Raw genomic sequence first — 19,583 nt, 5'->3', positions numbered from 1 at the left:
GAGAACCATACCAGGGTCAAGATTTTCAAAAAGAGGAATCTGATTTTGTTGCTTATTAAGCATTCGGCATCTGCCAACCACCTCAGTGGCAACTTTTTCTGTTACTGCATTCTTTTAGCAATCTGGCCACTAAGTGCCCCAAAGTGAACGTGAGTCAGGGGAACCTATTAAAGAAAATTATAGCTAGGGTATAAATCAAAAATAGACCCAAAGCCATGTTTTAATGGCAACTTTTAAGCTAAAAGATCCAACTTTTCAAAAGTCATACTGCTTGAAGAGTGAAAAAAATATCTGTGATGTTAGTAAAGATCTAAAACCATGTAATCAGGAGACAAAATGTAGGAGTTTTGGCAAGAACCATTTTTACTGTCCATCTCACCATCACAATATGAAAGCATATGTTCTTTTTAAAAACACTTGCTACATCATTCAATCAAGGTTTAGTAATGACATTTTCATAATAAATGAAAGGACGTGAAAACAGCTGAGAGTATTTTCAAAATGCCCATTGTTAATTCAATTTGCAAAGGACTTTACATGTTGATTGAGTCTGTATATAATACTTACATACAGTATTTCTATCTTCTGTATATAATACTCTGGTTTCATTCTATGATACATTAAATAGACATTTCAGCTTATGGATCCAGAATGCATTAACAGCAGCTGAAATTTAGAAATCCATCTTGATAAACGAAAAATGTTGCAGATGGGTCCTACCATTGAGCTACAGCAAAAAACAGTCTTTAAAAAAAAAAGTCTATTGCTTAAATTAGAGGTGCAGAATCTAACATACTTGAAATGTTCCTAGCCTCCCCCAACAGGATAGTTGAATTAGATACTTATTAGCATTTTATATTTCCCCTGAGAATACTTCCCTGATCTTTTTTTTTCCTCTTTTACTGTATGATATCTAGTCATTTTACTTATTTTCACATCCTTTTAAAAACGTTTATTTTAAACACAGCTGCAAAATGACTAAAGGATGATCCTGATGCAAACTTTGACATTTACCAAAAGAAAAAACAAACAAAAAAACCCAAAAGAAGCTTCCAAGCAAATTTTGATTGGCTTCATTCAGACAAGAAACACTGTAATGGGGTTACAGAGTCTGAGAACAGTGCAGAAGAAAAATCATATATTTTTTTTGTGTTGCTAGAATCTAGTAAATGCATGTGAAATTCTACCATAGAGTTTGTTTTCAATCCATGTGGAAGGGAGGGTTCGAGGGAGGGGAGCATTATTACAGTCCACGAGTGGTGTCTCCTCTTCTGAGAGCCCATCATCATAAAGTAAGGAATCGGAAGGTGTGGAAGCCGCAAGATCTAAATAGTCCTAAGAAGTGAACACAGAAAAAGCTGGGTTAATCATAGAATCATAGAATGGTATGTGGCAGTGTTGCTGGTTGGGTATAAAGGCTAAATATGCATCTGGTTTCTTTAAAACAAGTAACTACAGACCCCACTGTGTTTGTCTGTTGATAGTACCTCTGGCAGGTGAGCAGGATCTCCCTTTCTGCAACCATAGCATCTTTCGAAGTATCTGATTTGACAGAACACCAGACATGCTAGAGACAGATTCGTACTTCCTTTACTTAATTCTGCACATCAGTAAAATAAGCAAGAAGTTAAAGGGCTTTGCTGATTTGTTTGACCTTCAGTTTCTGTTATGCCTGATACATGAGTATGCCTTAAATACATATAGAGAGATACATATGCATGCTTAAAGGAGAAGGCACTTGGATCTCCTCATCATTTTACAAAAGCTATTACATAATCATGTATAAAATTAGCTGTGTAAATATTGCCAAATAAAGCTTTTGCTGCTGTTGTTCTAAAACTAAATATTTAGGTCAACCATAAGAATTCATAGGTTTTCATCTATGCCACTGAATTGCTTCAATGCAAAATACAAATGTGAAGCATTTTCAACTAATCAAAAATATGTTTTTTCCTTTCAAAATGGCTTTTCCTTTGGAAATTTACTGAAATTAAACTTTATAAAGGTAAAGTTACCTGATTTTATAAATTGAAAAATCACGCTTTTTCATTCAGAAAGGCAAGAAAAAAATTATAAACTTGTCAAGCTCTATTTTGGATTGGCTTTGGGTTTAATTATGGTGAAAATTTCAGAAAACCAGCCAGCCTCTGTATTACAAGTCTGTCACTGGACATACAGATCGTTTGCATACTGATTCTCAGCAGCTATAAGTTAGTGGTTGACAAGTCAGAGTGATTTAATGTACAGCCTAGACCTTTCATCTTGCCATTTTTAATTTAGAACTTATTTTTACATTCATATTCTGAACAAAATTGTTGCCATTTGTTTATCAGTCCTTTTCACACCAACGTATATGCCATCACATTCTCAAATCTGATAATGGTCATTGTATTTCCTCTATTTTTCATTTGTTAACTACCCCTCTTCCTGTAACTTGTAGATTTAAAAAAAAAAAAAAAAAAATTGTGTCTATGTTCAAGTAGGTAGGTATAAGTTTTATAAATATATGCAACTTGTACTTATTTTTAGACCTCAGCATCTATTCATTCAAAGAAAGTCTATACAGGATTATAATAAAGTAACTCTGAATGGAAAATCATACAGCTTTCTAGTGTGTGTTGCTATTGTCGTATAATTAAATCACATTCAAGGAAATACTGCATTCTTCTATGTCTAGGCTTTCTAGGGTGATTTATTCAGGAGTGCAATTTAGGAGTAACTTTTCACAGTAATTTTTTTTTTTTTTTTAATGGAAGGAAGCTAGACAGATTAAGGATAACTCATCTGCATTTAGGGTTGAAGTCACTCAAGCCACTATATGAAGTAGTACTGCTTTATATTTAAATGCTTCAAAATTTGATTAAAAGTAAATTATTTTTCTCTTTTAAAAAAAAAAATCATTATTTCTGTATATTCAAACTCAGATGATCACAAAAACCTTTCAAACACTCATGCTTTCCCACACTTACCCTACTCTTCACCATCATTTTCTCTAGTTCCTTGCTGATCTCAGCAAATGTCGGTCTTTTATCAGGTTCTTGCTTCCAACAGCGCAACATCAGGTTGTACCTGTGACCCGCCGCAAGGTGAAAAAAAAAATAAAGTTTGTTAGAAGTGGGTCATGCTTCAGCTCAAGTAATTGATAGTACTGAAGTTGAACTGTGGCATGAAGGCCATCCACAAGTACATCAATCTTTTTGTCGTGTGTTCTGTTAAACATTGCCTTGAATCAACAATTGACATTCACAAGAATGGGCTTTTATTTTCATGAGTCTTTATGAGTTTAAATGATGATGCCCTTGGCTGTCCTTGAAGCACTGTAGCCTTACGTTTCTTTCATTATTTTCACTTTCTCAAAGGACCACCTCATGTGTAGGCAGCATGCCAGATTTCCAATTGATTTTGTTTGCATATGACTTTGAAAAAATTTGTGTATCATCAATCATATTTGCATCTCTCAACCTGGAACACTCTGCTGTTATATCAGAAAGTAGAATTTTGTTCTTCATTTGTTTAAATTCTGAAAAGTTTCTGTAAACTTTTCTTCAAACTGAAGCCTAACCTAAGACTATTTGTACAAACTATCATGCTTTTGATTATTTCTATTATTGTTATTTTGATTATATCTATTCTTATTTTGTCTTTAACTGCCTTCTATAGCATACAGTGTGGAAACAAAAGGGAGCAGAATTAAAGTTTTATAGTTGAGTGACTATCAGGCAGACATTGGCCAAGTTCTGGATGTGCAACTCTCTGACCTGTGCTGTTCATGTTATTTTTCTAGCTGAAGTGAAGAGATAAAACAAACAAAAAAATTAAATATTAAGTATTTGCTGGAGGATATTTGCCAGTGACACTTGTAAACTTCTACCCTGCCCTAAATTCAGAAACCCATCATGTTTTTTCTTCTGTATATGGTATTAAAAAAATAAAATTATATTACTTATACTATATTTTCTCAGTCTGGATGGGGCCAAAGCATCCTTCATATTGAAAATCAGTGAAAAGAGATGTTATAGTGATTATAGCCTGGTAACTTTCTAAAAAAAACCTGACCATGACCAGATTTGCAGGCTGAATGTAAAATCACACCTCATCTCCAAATGTCATGGAAAAAACACACAAAGAAGATATTTCACATTGAAAGTGTTTTAATAAATCAGCCGATAAAATACAAACTGTCTCCAAATAGAAAAGAAATTGCCATAGGCTTATCAAGTCACAGAAAATTGGTGTCTTGCGTCTTATATATTTCTGCATCAAGGTATCCTTTCTCCTATATAATGCCAGGACAACTACTAGACAATACTGTGGATGGAACATCTATCTTATTTGTTGAAAAGTACTGAAACATTTTCTTGAATATTTCAGCTAGCACTGTGTTTTATGAAATTCTCCTCCTCACTCCACCCTCAAAAGTTTTGAATATTCACACTCTCTTAATTGTTTGGCAGGTGTGTTATTTGATATCCTACAAATATTTTGGATGTAGCTGCAAGCATTCAGATGGCAATTCTTTTCCTGCACTTTATTGTTCACCAATTTCATTACATTCTTTTGAGCACTACATATTTTGATTATACCTCTGAGATATACAGAATAGTATTTATGTGGTACTTATTTAAACATTTTTTTGAAATGTATTTATTCAAGAGATGTTTTATGAATCCAATCAGATCAAGAGCTACTTACATTTCTTCACTGCAGTTTTCTGGTCTCTCCATTCTATAGCCTGTTTTCAGGAGGTTAAAGAGTCTTTCAGGAGCAATACCTGGGTAGGGATTGCCTCCCAAAGTTACAATCTCCCATAACAGAACTCCAAACGACCATCTGAAAAAGACAAAATGAGCTTTTATTTAGAGTGGTAAGTTTCAAGAGCTTAGTGTGGCTTTCACCCAGCAAATCCCTTTCTAGTGTTTTGAGAACCCAACCAAATTCAAGACATTGCTGAGCCAGAGGGGGGCCGTACAGATGCATATAGAACCATCCTTGTTTCTAAATATCATTCATTAAAAAGATTAGCAACCAAGAGAGCAGAGATAAGGGATACCTCTCTTCTATCCACTGACAAAAGCTATCTGTATCCTGGGAAGACCCATCTTCTCTAGACAGCAAAATAAAGAAAGTAGTTCTTATGGTGGCTCAGCCCAAAGGCTTGTTCCTTTTCTGTACAGTGCTCCTGGAGGTGTGGCTCTTTTTCCTTTGGCTACAGGGGTAGTCCAACCTCCATAATTAGTCCTTATATTCCTGGTCAGAAATAATTGTCTAAATTTACAGAGGCTGGCTCCGCCAGTTACCAAGGCAGCAGTTTGCTGTCTTGACTATGAAGCTGTGTTTCTTTATATGCACAATGTGTTTATTTCAGTCATAATCAACACCTTTGATTTCAACTGGTCTGTTGGGCCATTTCAGTGATCCAGGACTTTCATCTTAGACTTGATGAAAGAAGAGGAAAGAATTTATTCTGGAAATACCAAATGCCTAAAAGATAGCTTAACATGGAACAGAAGACAGAAAAAACTGTTTTCTGAAATGAACACAAGAAATGGTGACTTTTTTAACCTACTTTATTGGCAAGCTCAAACAAAAAGACCTTGCTCAATAGGTCAGAAATATTTAGATAGATTAAATTGGTCCATTTTTGGATGTCAGGCCAGGAGAAGAGGCAAAAATGTTTTTCTTTCCTTGGTGGAAGTCTTTTTTCAGTCACGGAGAAGCTACAAATTACTGTGAATCTGCTCAACTAACAGAACTGCCAAAATCTGGATATTCAGAACGAAGAAAACCAGCCAACACTGTTTCACTCAAAGGGGATACTCAATGGGACGCGTACAATTTATGACAAATGTCGGATTTTGTGCTTTTATCATTGGGTAATTTCTGTCAAAGGTCCACTTCTAAGAAGATTTTAGGAAGCATTCCACACCTAATGCCAAACCAAACAGCAGTGTCTGATTCCCTTTGAAAATTCCATCTCAAAATGTTAGCCACAAACCTCACCTGCTGTCTGATTACATTCCACTTGTGCTTCTCACATTTTACAGAACAATGGTAACCCCAAAAGTTCAGCAATAAAACTTCCAAGACAGGCAGAGAAGCCAAAGTGAGTCTCACGCAGTCCTAAGTAGTATGCTGTCGTTTTTCTCGCTAATGCCATTCATTGAATTAATTTTTAATCACTCTGCACATTCTTGAAAGCTAATGAATATTTACAGCATTTTCCTATACTTTATTAATATACCTCCTCATACCCTTTTTGAAGCCAATTATGCTCTACCATCAGGTTATAATTCTGTCTCTGATTAATTCAAATAAACTTTGTAGCATGGCGGGTTTTATTTTTAAAATCCACCTCTTCTGCCTAAGAGGAATTTTACAGAATATGGAAGGAGGGATCAGATGAATAATTTCTTAATTAAAGTCGTTTAGTAAATGGGCATATTAGAATAGAATGCTGTAGAATGCTGCAATGCTTTCAAGTTACTATGGGAGGAGAAATGGGAGACAAAAATTTTCCCATTGTGCTGTGTTTACTGCTGAATGAAAATGTGATTAAAAAAGGCAGGAAAGAAAAATACATGAAGAGGAAGACAGTAGGCTAGCTTTCCACTGATGTCATTGACCTCTTAAGCAAAAATGGGATTTTGTAAATGCTGGCAAGTGGTACTGCTATTAAGCACTGCTAACCACTAACTATACAGAAAGGCTTTAGAAGGAAGAAGCTGGAAAATAGAAACACAGAGTGTCAGAAAAAAAAAGCATATTGGAATGATTCCTGAGTATATTAATATATATGTTCACCTAAAATATATTTGCATAGCCACAAACAACAAAGAATATTCATAAAATAATATTTTCAGTGAGTGTAATTACCTAAAATAACAATCAATACTGCAAAAGTGCACTTCATTTATCAGCGTGCTGCTGTTGGAAGGGCATTTGTGGAACCCAGCATTGCAGAGGATTTGCTTTGCAACTCTCTTATGTGAATCTTAGTGCTGTTCTGTAGGGACTTGGCTAAATTAGGAACTGCTATATAACACTCTTAGATTACTTCATGTGTAATGACATGACTAGTGAAGGTGACCTCACCAGTGAGTCAAAGGGACCGTGTAAGTGTGGCAGATATTTAGACTTTTTATGCCATGGTATTGAAGCAGACCTACAAAGCACAATGCAGTGCTCTGTGAAGAGTATCTGAGGCATCTCCAAGAAAGCTGGTAAATCAGCATGGCTTTACACAGAGATACTAATCCATATCCGAGAAGCAGTAAAGCTGCACACCACCAGCATGCTGCCCAGGGCTCTGAGCTAGCTTGTGTGATGCCAGCTGGGCAATCCTTGCATGGCGTTGTATCACATGTACAAAAGAATAGGCTCCTGAGCTTAATAGCAGCCCATCAGGAAAACAAACAGGGAGAAACGATATTGGATCCAGAAGATCAATCAACAATCAAAGAAGAGGCAGTTACACGACAACACAATCTGTTCTGACCCCAAGCCATAGTGACAAATCTTTTCTGCAGAAAAATCACGAAATGAAAAATGTGCTACGAAGTTTTTAAAAGAATTTTAAAAATTCTCTGGTAAAGTCATTGTAGAGAAGCAGGTCAGCACAACAGATACTCTGAGGAGGACAAAAAGAGACCCAGAAAAACTTGTAAGCAGACCTAAGTAAAAGTGACATTCTCCTGAGAATTACACCCATCTTTTTTCTTACTTCAAGTGAAACAAAGTAAATGAAAATATTTTGGATTTATAAGAAATTTCCAAGGAAAGCCAAATATTTTATTTCATTAGAATTGCTCTGACCCGCAGAGAGAAGAGTAAAAAGTGAATGCAAATAATTTTAGAAGTACAAATCAAAAGGTTCCTATTTGCACATACTGCTATTATCAAAGTGTTTTCCCCCAAAGTGAAATGTCGTTGAGATGAGTATGCTTTACGCCATTTGAGTTTAATGAAAACATTACTTTAGACAGGTTCTCTTTCAAAGGAAACTTGGAAGGTATCAAAATGCTACCTAGCAGAAAATCAGGACTGCTTTTGCACTCCCTTAGAGGTTTTTCTCCTAAATAAATAATACTTATTTTACATTTTCTGCCTGGTGACTAGTCAAAAGCATCATTCATCCAAGACAGAAAGAAATTAAAGTATCTGATCCTGAGTTAAATGTATATGAAGACTCCTCTGCCTGGCTTCTTGCTCATCAGACATGGAAACAGCTTAGGTGTTGTTGCTTTGCCACCTAATCATCACAGGTGGAGGATACAGGAGTATATCCATCTTCAGGATCTCTGTTTCCCTAATCATGCAAATGAAGTCTGATCTTGGCACTGGAACTGGACTATTCCTCTAAGGTCTGAGCTGGCTGACATTAAATTGGAGTTTTGTCACTGACTTCAATAGGAACAAGGCCAGGCATTAAATTCTTCTTCCCTTCTTCGCACCCCATCCCTCACTTGCCAGCAAGTGTTACAGACAAGTGATGAACAGGAACTGGGAAGTTTGGCTATGACCACTATCTTTAGCAAAGACTAGTGTGTCTGTATATTCAAAGGTAACCATGTCACATGAACAGATCCAACCCCTGCTGATTTCATCATGAATTATGCACCTGAATACCTCTGATAATCTTTTCTTCAGATTAAATCAACAGCAAAACTTAATGTATCCTTGCCAGCTGCTGGTGCCATCCAGCCTATGTTCATGTGTCTTTTTATAAGAGGAACAGCTTTGGCTTCTATGTACCTTGTTGTGTTTCCTCCCTCATCTCCTTGAACGAATACGAATATAGAAAGAATCCAAGACTTTACACTTACACATCACTTTGTGTTGTATAGATATGATCAAATAGGGACTCTATGGCCATCCATTTAACAGGTATCCGACCCTAGGAGGGAAAAAAAGCAACAGTGCAATTACTGGTCAGAAAATTACGTTTCCAAGTGGAAAACCAAGGCGTTTATCTTCAAAACTGTAACAGATACTCTCTCCATACTCTAATTAATTTTTCAATGGACTGAATGATTTGGCATTTCATAAGAAAAACAGTGAGAACAATTTTAAGAGTTTTTAAAATCACTCATTCGTTTTATTCCACACTTCAGTAATCTAATTATGTACAATAAGATGTTGTGGTTTTTTTCCAGATGGTCACCGGTTTAAGTTAGATAAACTCAATTCTCCCCTTAACAAAGAGCTTTATCCAAAGAGTTATATTCTTCAAACGTGAATGTCTGTCTTCTAGCAGGATGCACCCCATTGCTTTTGGGAAGTGTGCAAATGCAAAAATGATGGGGAGTGATAATTAAAGAGGAAGCACTATCTCATTTATATCAAGGATGATGCATAAACAGAAGCACCTAGATGTTGAGATACTTTAGGTTTCACAACGGTACCTGGACAGTCGTACTGTCATACTTGGTTACTGGTTGCTAAATTGAATCCACAAGTTGCTGCTTTCCACTGGCAGAAATTCACTGATAAAAATCTGAGAAATCTGCCCCAGATAGTCATGAAAATCTATCTTTGCAAAATTTCCAAGACGTTTCATAACCTTCACAATATCACTAGCATTCATATACCTTACTTCTTGTTCTCATGAAATTCATATATATATGTAAGAACTGTTTCAGCAGGATTTGAAACTTATCCTTCTTCCTTCCTCTCCATTTTTTCTTTTCCCTGTTTCCCTATGCAAGCAGACAGATGCTTGTTAGGCTCTAAAGAATACTACAGCAATGAGTGTCTCAGAAGTAAAGAGAAAATATCCACTCAGTACATCAACACCCCACCAAATAAAATGAAACTGCCTTTATGTAAATGCATCATTCTTAAAATACAGAGCAACTCGTATAGATCAATGTAAAACACATACATGGGAAGATGGCTAAATGAATGTGGCAAAGCCCTTTTACATATAATCACGTCTTCCAAAGGGTTTTTTTTTCCTTCGCAACTTATTTTGACTTACAAAATATTCACACAAACTGGCCTGAAAAAACAGGGAAAACTAAACTGAAAATTCACAGTATTTATGGAAATCTTGTCATAAAAGTCTAAAATTTTCACACGCAAAAAATTCTGTTGGCAAGTCTTTCGTATCAAGCCACAGAGGGAACTGAACCAACACCACCATCTTAGAGTCAATAGAAAGTAGTGTTAGTGAACGTCACAGTCTGGCCTGGGATTGACTTGTAAAAGTTCTGCTGATGTCAGTGACAGGTGGATGCAAACAAGCAGAAAGCAGGATTTGCCTCACCGTATTTGATAGTATTTTTTACAAGAATAAAGAAATGACAGGCCTTAACTTATCTTAGTCTCAAAGTTATTATGCTCAAGCATGTCTTTTCAGGGAAGTAGTGGTACCTCAACATTTCATCTCTCTATCGAATTTCCTTTGCACAGTCCTACAGGTGAAACGATACCATATGCTGAATCCTGCCAGGAACACTGTGAGCAGCAAGGACTGTATCTAGGCACCTGACAATAATTTACTGTGGCAGGCAAAATAGAATTGCTTTAAATAACCTCTGGAGGTAGCATTAGCTCCTAATCTACCCTGACCTGTGATGTACCATTTTGATTGAGATTTGGTATCTTTCATACATTTCGAAGTATTTGTAGGAGGGCTGTGCTGCAAGTCTTCTCCATAGTGTGATAATTCCTGAAAATAGGATCTTTATAGAAATTATCTGCATTTTTTTCAACTCCTTGGGATTTTTTTGTTTATATTTTTAATTATAAATAGGAAAAGAGACAGAGAAAAATGATGGGTTTTTTTGTTTGTGTTTTCAAGCAGTGTGATGAGGAACTGGATAAATGAGAGGGCCCACCTTATTTAAAAATGGGCTGCCCTCTACCTGTAAAAAGCTTAATAGTTAAAAGCTCCTGCAATGAAACAAAGGTGTCATTCTTCTGTATTCACATTAACAAAACACATGCTACTTTTAAGCATCCTGTGAGAACTCTATAGCCTTAAGAAATAATTTATTACAGACTATTTGGCACATTGCTCTTAAAAAACAGCAGATCTCATCCTACTCTTTACATATTATCTTGCTACTTTTCCCAGGATCACGGAACTGCTGAGGTGGGCAGGGAGGTCACTCCTCTGCTCAGAGCAGGGTCAGCCATGAAAGGTTTCTTGAGATCATTTCCAGCCAGGTTTTGAATAACTCTGGGGAAAGAGATTCTCTGGGCAGCTTGTTCCAATGTTCCATCACTGTTACGGTAAAAAAGTTTTTTCTTTTCTTTAAATGGAATTTCTCATACTTAAAATAGTGCCCATTGCCTGTTGTGCTGTCACTGGGCCACACTGAGAAGTGCCGGGCTCGGTTGGCTTTATTCCCTCCCATCAGATATTTATACACATCGATAAGATCCCTCTGAGCCCTCTTTTCTCCAGGCTAAACAGACTCAGCTCTGTCAGCCTCTCCTTGCATGTCAGATGCTCCAGGGCCTTAATCATCAGAGTGAACCCTTCCTATACTATCTTCTATGCATTAGAAATAAATTGGTTTTATTGATGAGTCAACAAAAAGAGTTGTAGGAGGTAATAGTGACTTAAATATGATTAAATATGACACTTTTTTACATGTATATATTACTGTCCCACTGATAAAGCTCATAATTTTCCTTCATCTTAATTTTTATTTCTTTACACAATAGAGAATTATTCTAAGTTAATAAAAAATAGCTATTATCTTTTTCTTCTATGCTCAAGTCCTGCAGTGTGAATTCATTCTCTTGATTAGGGAATAATTCCCACTACTGTTTTTAATATGCACTGTACCTTGCTCCTCTTGACATATGAATCTTCTTCATATACATCACGGGAGAGGCCAAAATCAGAAATCTTCATTTTCCGCCCTTCTGCCACCAATACATTTCTGGCTGCTAAATCACGATGGACAAGCTTTTGGAAGAAATCAACAACAGTGTTTATGCTTCTTGTGGAGGAACCGACTACTGACATGTCCATCTGTCACAAGGACATGCTGTCATCACTATTACGCTATCCTACCTTCATTTCTGCAAGGTACTGCATTCCTCGTGATATCTGCCATGCAAATGAGATCAGATCTCCCATTGTTAAGGCCCTCTCATCAGGGTTATCTAAATAACTTGAATTTCTGTTGCCATCACTACCCACGTAGCTTGGTCCAACTTTTCGACTTTCCCTGAGAAAACTGCGCAAGGAGCCATATTTAGCATATTCCACAATTAAATACAGCGGGCCTGAAATAAACAAACAATTAACAGATAACCATTCTATTAAAAAAAAAGTAAATCTCTTTCAATCAACACATTGTTTTGAACAGTCAGAGGCTCCAGCCACCTCTGGCCTTTATGTAAAAGGCACTGAATCAGACACAGAATCATAGAATATTTTTAGCTTACATCCTTTACGCAAAGTGAGTGAGTTTCAGCCAAAATCAAAGCAGAATTCAGGTTCTTGCCTATATTCCCACATCTAGATAATTTGAGACTTAAAAAAAAGGACAACCTTCTTACAAATCAGATCTGTGAAACAGCCCAACTTAGAGAAACTTACAAACCAAAATAAATTAAAATGGAAATACATTTCTGCAGTGTGTGATACTGAGCTCACAAATCATTTGCTAATTCCAGCATTGTATTTAAGGTGCCTTTTCAGAGTACTTAGAAACATTCTAACATTTCATTCCATTAGTTTCTCCTCCCCATTACCCACATGAATAATATCCACTCAGTGCTTTAATGCTAAATACATTTGTCTGCTGTATGAGCCCTCCTGCCTCATACGCTAATGAATTAACTTGATATTTATTAAAAGCCTGTGACTCAGAAACAATTCACTTCCTTAGGGATGAAAAGAGACATTGTTCTGAAAAGAGAAGAAAAAAAAAATTCCCACCCTGCTGGTTCATTACCTTACTAAGACTCAGAGATGACTCAGTCCTGAATTATATTCTCTGTCTACAACTAGAAGTGCTACTTGCAGTAGAACTGGGTGGGCAAAGAAGGCAGGCCTTAGCCCAAGGTTGCAACATGCACACTGTGATTTTAGGCTGCATAATTACAGATGCAAAAGGAAGAGGATGTTATGATGCAACTTCATTTAACATGAACAGAAATTATTCAGATCAACTCCTATGCACAACAATGAAATTTGCTTCATTGGCAGTTTATAATACATGCGTCTGAAATTTTTTCCCCTTGAAGTATACCTTTCAATGACTGCTTTTTAGCAAATATTTCACAAGAAGAGGGAGACAATAGTTTTTGTGACAGAGGAGAACTGAGCATCAAACTAACTATCCAGTTATATTTTAACCAAAGGATCTGTAGTTGTCTGTTTTGTTTTGTTTGGGTGTTTTTTGTGGTGGTTTTGTTTGTTTATTTTGATTTATTTTTTTTCAAAGGGAGATTTTGCTCCCTGGCTCATGCCTCAAAGCATTGTTTTAGTATGAATAACAGCAACAACAATGAAAACCCTGTTAAACTTTAAATATAACCCATATTTGAAAACACTTACTGAGCATCAACATAATATAAAAATATATATTGATTGGAAGAGAATTGGTAGTAGATTGGTTAAATTTAAACTAGGTTCAGAATCAAAACGTGTTGAAGAAAACCACAGGAAGAATGCTTAGTTACAATGAATTAGCATTTCCCCTTCCCTTCAAACATTGCTTTTCTTCTATGTCCCTCATTTTTTCAGCTAGCAGCAAATTTAAAAGGTGCTCAGGTATTATTAAGCACTAGTCCAAACCCATCAATGAACTGCTCTTTATTTCCTTGCTTGATATTTTCATGTTAATAACAAGTTTCTAATATTTACCGTCTTGACTGCAGGCTCCATAAAGTTTGATGACATGAGGATGGTTCACCTGTTTCAGAAGGTTGAACTCTGAAAGTAGATCTCGCAGCTCACTCTGGGAAGCATTTTCTGCAGAAAGTGTCCAAACACACAGTTGTGGTTAGGAAAGCATTACTCAAGAGTTCTCTATGTACCGTCTGAAGTATGATCAACCATTTCTCCCGGAATTAGCAAGAGGTTGGAAAACTCCATACTTCCCCCAAGGAGAGAAATTTCCCCATCTCCACTGTCCTGTAGTCATCTATATCAGAAGCAAGAGAACGGGACTGCTGCTGTTCTGATTGGTAACCTGCTAAAATCATCACTCTGCCCTGATACAAATGACTCCAGAAAGAGTAGGTCAGCCAAGAATCAGGACCAGAATCTGTAATGTCCTACAGGTGCCGTGAAATTATTACAGACCTCTTCTAGTGTTCTAAAGCAACTTTTTAGGGTGAATCAGTGCAAAATCAAAGCTTCAGAAGCATATGAAAGCTAAGATTCATATGGAATCATATGACAATATATAGCCCCTAGAGGCTTTCTCAGCCTTTTAAGCATTTTGGTTTTGCAGAATTTTTCTGACTAACAAACTTCCTCTTTGAATGCACTGGGGCTTGAAGGAGCTCTTTAGCCACAAGGATGGCATAGGTCAGAGATAATCCTTTTTCTACCTCATCCTTAATCTCTCTGACACACAGAACCTCCCTGGATGGTTCCTACAGAGTGTTATTACTGGGTAGTTGACAAGTATGTGGTTACCTTTACTTAAGGCTAATAAAAAAACAAACTCAGCTTCTGATCTTTGGTACCATACTGTATGTTTTTCCATAAAGGCTATAAGTGCCAAAGGATTTATTTACATATCTGTTTAAAATACGTGTGCTAATAATTTGCACTGGTCATGATAATTTTTTATTCTGTTCTACTATATGTTTGTATCAGTACCATATGTTTATAGCTGCCATATATTATCTTATAGTCTGACCCTCCACTCAGACTTCACAGTGTTCTACCCCAGGGAGTGCAAGATCGAATGGTCTCTCACTACTGACAGGGACTACAAAAAATATGCATTTATGTAAAACAAAAATGAACAACATCAACTTAGTGCCTGTGAGAAAGTCCAATTTAGCTCTGGAACTGTGTAGTATGTGCAAGAACAGAACAAAGATCCCCATGTACCATGCCTGTTTGTCTGCTGGCAAAACAATCTTTGATAGTGCACAAATGGAAACAACTAGCTCTGAAGCTTTATGCTCCTTTTTTTTACAAATTGTGAAAAATGTCTATTTACATATTGGATAGTGTTTTCCTCTTTAATTTTATTGTAAGGAGAGTAATTTATATCATGCAGGAGGTCAGATTTAATTCATATGAGAAAAGTGGCAATAACAGGCTGAAAAAAACATCCCTGTGTTCCTTTAAATCTCCATTCATAGCTGCAAGACTATTTTGGCTCAGATAATTACTTACTGCTCCTTGTTCCCTCCCCAGTACACAACGACAAGTTTACAGAGTAGGGAGAGTCCTACCCTGGTATGTTCTTAACCACAGATTATGCCCATCTACACAGCTTAGGCAGGAGACATGTTTTATGCAACAAGCAGGAGGCTTTCTCTGTTAACAGACCGGTATACATACCACTCTCTTTTAAAGATCGGGCAGTGTGGAGTCCCTGATAGTCAGACAAATTACCCCCTTTGCATCTGTTACAAGGAAAGAATGGGTGATGTTGGCCTGATCCAGAATAACTGTCCTTTATACTTCCTGACAGCATTATAAAGACCGCTGTGGACTAATGCAGTGTTTCTTATACTTGAGCTGTCCTGTATTAACAGTACAGTTAAACCAATAAGAATAGATACATATTTGCAGAGTGACAGATGTTCTCCACAGTCAAGTTGTAAAACGGAATTTCAGGCGACTATCTGCAATGTAATTTACATTATAAAGGGATTCATTAGAGCCTGAAGTATTACTGTTAAATGTCAGATCAGTTTATTAAAATAAGGTGCTTAAAATAAAGGGTTACTCCTTCGCAGTATCAATTCTTTCCTTCAGAATAGCTAGGGAAAGCTGAACATTAAATTATCTGCAAGTAAAAGCAACACTGGTACCACTATGTCTTGGAATCTTAACTCAGTCACCTGTTGTTGATGGAACTGTGCTAAAAAATCAGTGATGCTAAGTGCATGAATAAACATGAAATGAAACGATTACTACGTCTATTCTGTTGATAACGATATACAGGTCATTACTTGAGTATTACAAGTAACGGTTAACTAGTCTTCGTATCTAAAAGACTTAGTTCCGAGATTTCCTCCACATGACCTATTCTCCATTGAACCTCTTGCAATGCAGGCATGCACTTCAGAATGCATTGATTTCTCTGGTAAAATGACTGGATATGCAGCATTTTTGCTCTCAAACAGCAGGTAAGGTGGTGGTGTGTTTTTTTTTTAAAAAAAGCAACCTTGCATATAATAGAAAAGGTAATAAGTAGTATAACATTTTCCTATAATTACATGTTTTTACTTAAAAGCAGCAGTGAATGGTTGAGGTCATTGAGCTAACACTAGCAGCCCAGCTAAAGGAGTCTTCTTGCATCGATAAGACTTTCTGAAGGTCGTTTGCCCTCTTTGCTTGCGTATTCCTAGGTGCCTGATATATAGGGGCTACATGCATGTACGAATTAGTACACAAGATAGTAGAGAAGGACAAAATTTTCTTTTTGTATCTATTTAATCTTTCAGGCTGTGGTGAATAAATGGCCTTCTGAAGGAAATGGTTTAAGCATTTCCACTGACCATCTTCTCTATCATTGCATGTCTAGTGAAGTCCTTACTAGAAACCAGGCTCAGACATTAGATATGTAAAATCTATACTCGTACAGATGAGGTGACAAAAGCTATGCATTACAACAGCTTCCACCTGAAACATACAGTAATACCAGAGACTTTCTACTTCAGACACCAAGCAAAAACATTAATTTCTTCATGTTTTCCTTTCAGTACAACTTCTTTTTCTAGATGGGAAAGAAGCAGGTATATTTGGGGCTGAAAACTACTGAACAGAGATGGGGACAAGAGCTCGTCTCACATTATCATCTCAACATTATCGAGGCATACTTTTTTTTCCCCTCACTTTAAAGTCTTAGGGAAAACTGAAGACCAGGAGACAACACTGGGCTCTTCAAGCCAGTTTGGCAGAGCTCCTAGTAATTAAAAAGCAGATCGGAAAGTATAACCATAGATGGAATTCTCAATTAGAAAAGTAACTTAAAAGGTCTATTATCTCTCTTGACACGATTAACATTTTATTTAAAAAGCTTTGTTAAAAGAAAACTGGGTAGAGGGGAAAAAAAATAAATCAGAAAGCTTTAACAAGCCCTTGCAATATTTCCATCAATGCCAAACAAAATTGAATACATTTGCTATGTTAAGTCAGAGGCTCCTTGCACATCGTTAAATAGAATTTGTGGAAATTACTTATTTGGATTAACATGATGCTAGCTCCTGAAGTAAGAAATCTGTAAGCACATAACAGAATGCTGGAAAAAATGGACGCTGTGACAATGGTTGGTTTGAGTTGACCTTTTACTTTCATACTAGCCCCTCTTAAAATCCATTCAGAGGTTACAACAAATAGTTTTCAAATCATTTCAGACCCAGATGTGAATGTACCTTTTAGCATTTTCACTGCCACCGTGGTATAGCCAGCCCTTCCCTTGAGTCGGAATGCTGTTGCCTTGACGACTTTTCCAAATTCTCCTTCTCCAAGAGTCTTGCCCAGAACCAGGTTCTTCCGAGGGAATTCCCACTTTGGATCTTCCTGCAGGAGAGAAAAGGAACCCTATGAGATGAAGCAAGAAAAGCAGTGGCTAGCTGCACCCAAAGCAATAATGTTCAATAGAAGAACATTCTTCAGGAATAGGTACATTTTGGTGTACAATGTTTGGCTGCTCTCTTTATCAATGTTGCAGTATTTCTATAAAAGCTTCTGAATCTCCAAGTGTTTTGAAAGTGTTTTTCCATTACCTTGAAATCACCTACTTCAAAACAGGCTGTACATGTAGTCTATGGATAATAGATTATATTTACAGGTCTGGCAAATCAGATACAAATGAAACATGAAGTGACAGAGGATAAATGCTGGCTTTCAGAATAATTATGAGTATGTGACCTTGGACTTCAGAGAGAAGTAAATCAGTTTTACTCACGGAATAGGGCTTTCCCTTAAGATTTCATCAGAGCCAACAAACCTCATCTTATGAAATTAGTGTTATTAAGCCTTATGGTTGCAAAATGATGACAGATGTACAAACCAGATGAGAAATTAAAGCAAATGGAGAACAAGGTCTGTGAAGACCTCAGTATCTAACTGTCCTGTCTATCTAACTATCCAGATAAATTTGATGCTGCCACATGTCATGTAAAGTGGCAGTGTTTTTCTACCATGTTAGTCCATGAAAACTCACCAGCTGGCAGACATCCTGGATAGTACATGATTCAACACAGAAAAAAATTACATTAAAGGTATGATAGTGTGACTGGGAAAAAAAAAATCTTTAAAATGTGGGTAAAACTCACACTTCAACTGACACCTACAGTCTGTTTTAAGTTTTCCCTTGTTGTGATACTACGGCTCATCGCAGAGACTACAAACCTACTGATTTTCAGTATTTAATTGGATAAAATAAAACCACACTACTATGAAATGTAGACTTACATTTAGAAAAAAACATTGGCTCAAATTAGGCCTAAGATGTTACGTTATATTAAAACATAACAAAAATAGAAGAATATATAGTTAATACAATTGCTCATTGAGTATCTTCAGTTCTCTGCCTGTACATTATTTCTTTTTCAGTTATTTGAGTTGGATATTTCTGTGAATAGACCACGTTTCTTTAACACTTTCTGCATGCATAAACAACATTCTTCAGGAACAAGAAAGACATAGGAAAAGAGTGTGCAAAATGATGTCAGACTTACTGGTATTTTAAAGGTGTCTACAGACACCTGGTTCTCCATGGAATCTAAAGAAGGACGGCGGACGTTAGTGGAAGAATAACTGATGGGGTAGGACTGGGTTGGGCGACGGAATGTCATTTCTGCGGAGGCAATAGGTGGCTTCGGAGAATTCTTGTGGTACCGATGGATGAAATAGGAAGAAAGCAGCACGGAGATGATGAAGGACAACAGCACTGCCCCTGCTATCACAGTCTTGCACACGTCATCACATAGTTGCTCTGCAGACCAAGAAGAGCTTCTTAGAACTTTGGTTGTTGTCTTCTGCTTCTGAGTTGGCAGTGCACATCATGCACAGGCGTGACAGACGCAAACCTCAAAATAATTTAAAAACCTAGGAAAACCTAACAGCTAATTCTCAATGAAATTTGAGAATTGGCAAATATGCCCACTGTACCTACCAATTCTTTTTTTATTTTGGACGCCAGCAGGTAATTGCCTAACTGTCTGTGTAAATGTAAGGATAGGTAGCTTGACCTTTGTAGATGTAGGCTGCTTCTGACACTCTTAAGACACAGCCTACTGTATATTGATCTTCTGATACCACTTATCTCTGGAGAAATATGACTGAATTTTGCTTGTGTACAACAGTTTATGTTACAGCCACTCAACCCATCAAATAAAATCTTCTTCAAATGTGAATTTAATTCATTATGCCACTTGTCAGACATTAAAGAATATTTCTCTTCAATTATTTTAGA

The 19,583-nt window shown here is 36.7% G+C and overlaps 1 protein-coding gene across 3 annotated transcripts in view; it reads right to left on the bottom strand.

Annotated features, from left to right (window-relative positions):
• Positions 1-1,155: 1,155 nt before the first annotated feature.
• RET (ret proto-oncogene) overlaps positions 1,156-19,583 on the bottom strand; it is a 35,652-nt gene continuing 17,224 nt past the window's right edge. For all 3 annotated transcript variants that reach the window (XM_086617042.1, XM_086617043.1, XM_086617044.1), the window contains 9 exons: positions 18,847-19,103; positions 17,536-17,683; positions 13,832-13,939; positions 12,029-12,243; positions 11,798-11,920; positions 8,823-8,893; positions 4,693-4,830; positions 2,970-3,069; positions 1,156-1,335 (listed from right to left, as the gene is read on the bottom strand). In XM_086617042.1, the coding sequence (XP_086473168.1) occupies positions 1,156-1,335; positions 2,970-3,069; positions 4,693-4,830; positions 8,823-8,893; positions 11,798-11,920; positions 12,029-12,243; positions 13,832-13,939; positions 17,536-17,683; positions 18,847-19,103 (1,340 nt within the window). The remainder of the gene's footprint in view (positions 1,336-2,969; positions 3,070-4,692; positions 4,831-8,822; positions 8,894-11,797; positions 11,921-12,028; positions 12,244-13,831; positions 13,940-17,535; positions 17,684-18,846; positions 19,104-19,583) is intronic.

This window comes from Tauraco erythrolophus, chromosome 9 (genome assembly GCF_009769465.1).
Source record: "Tauraco erythrolophus isolate bTauEry1 chromosome 9, bTauEry1.pri, whole genome shotgun sequence".
Lineage (NCBI taxonomy): Eukaryota > Metazoa > Chordata > Aves > Musophagiformes > Musophagidae > Tauraco > Tauraco erythrolophus.
The sequence above is the reverse complement of the archived record's forward strand: the minus strand, read 5'-3'. Positions and strand labels throughout refer to the sequence as shown.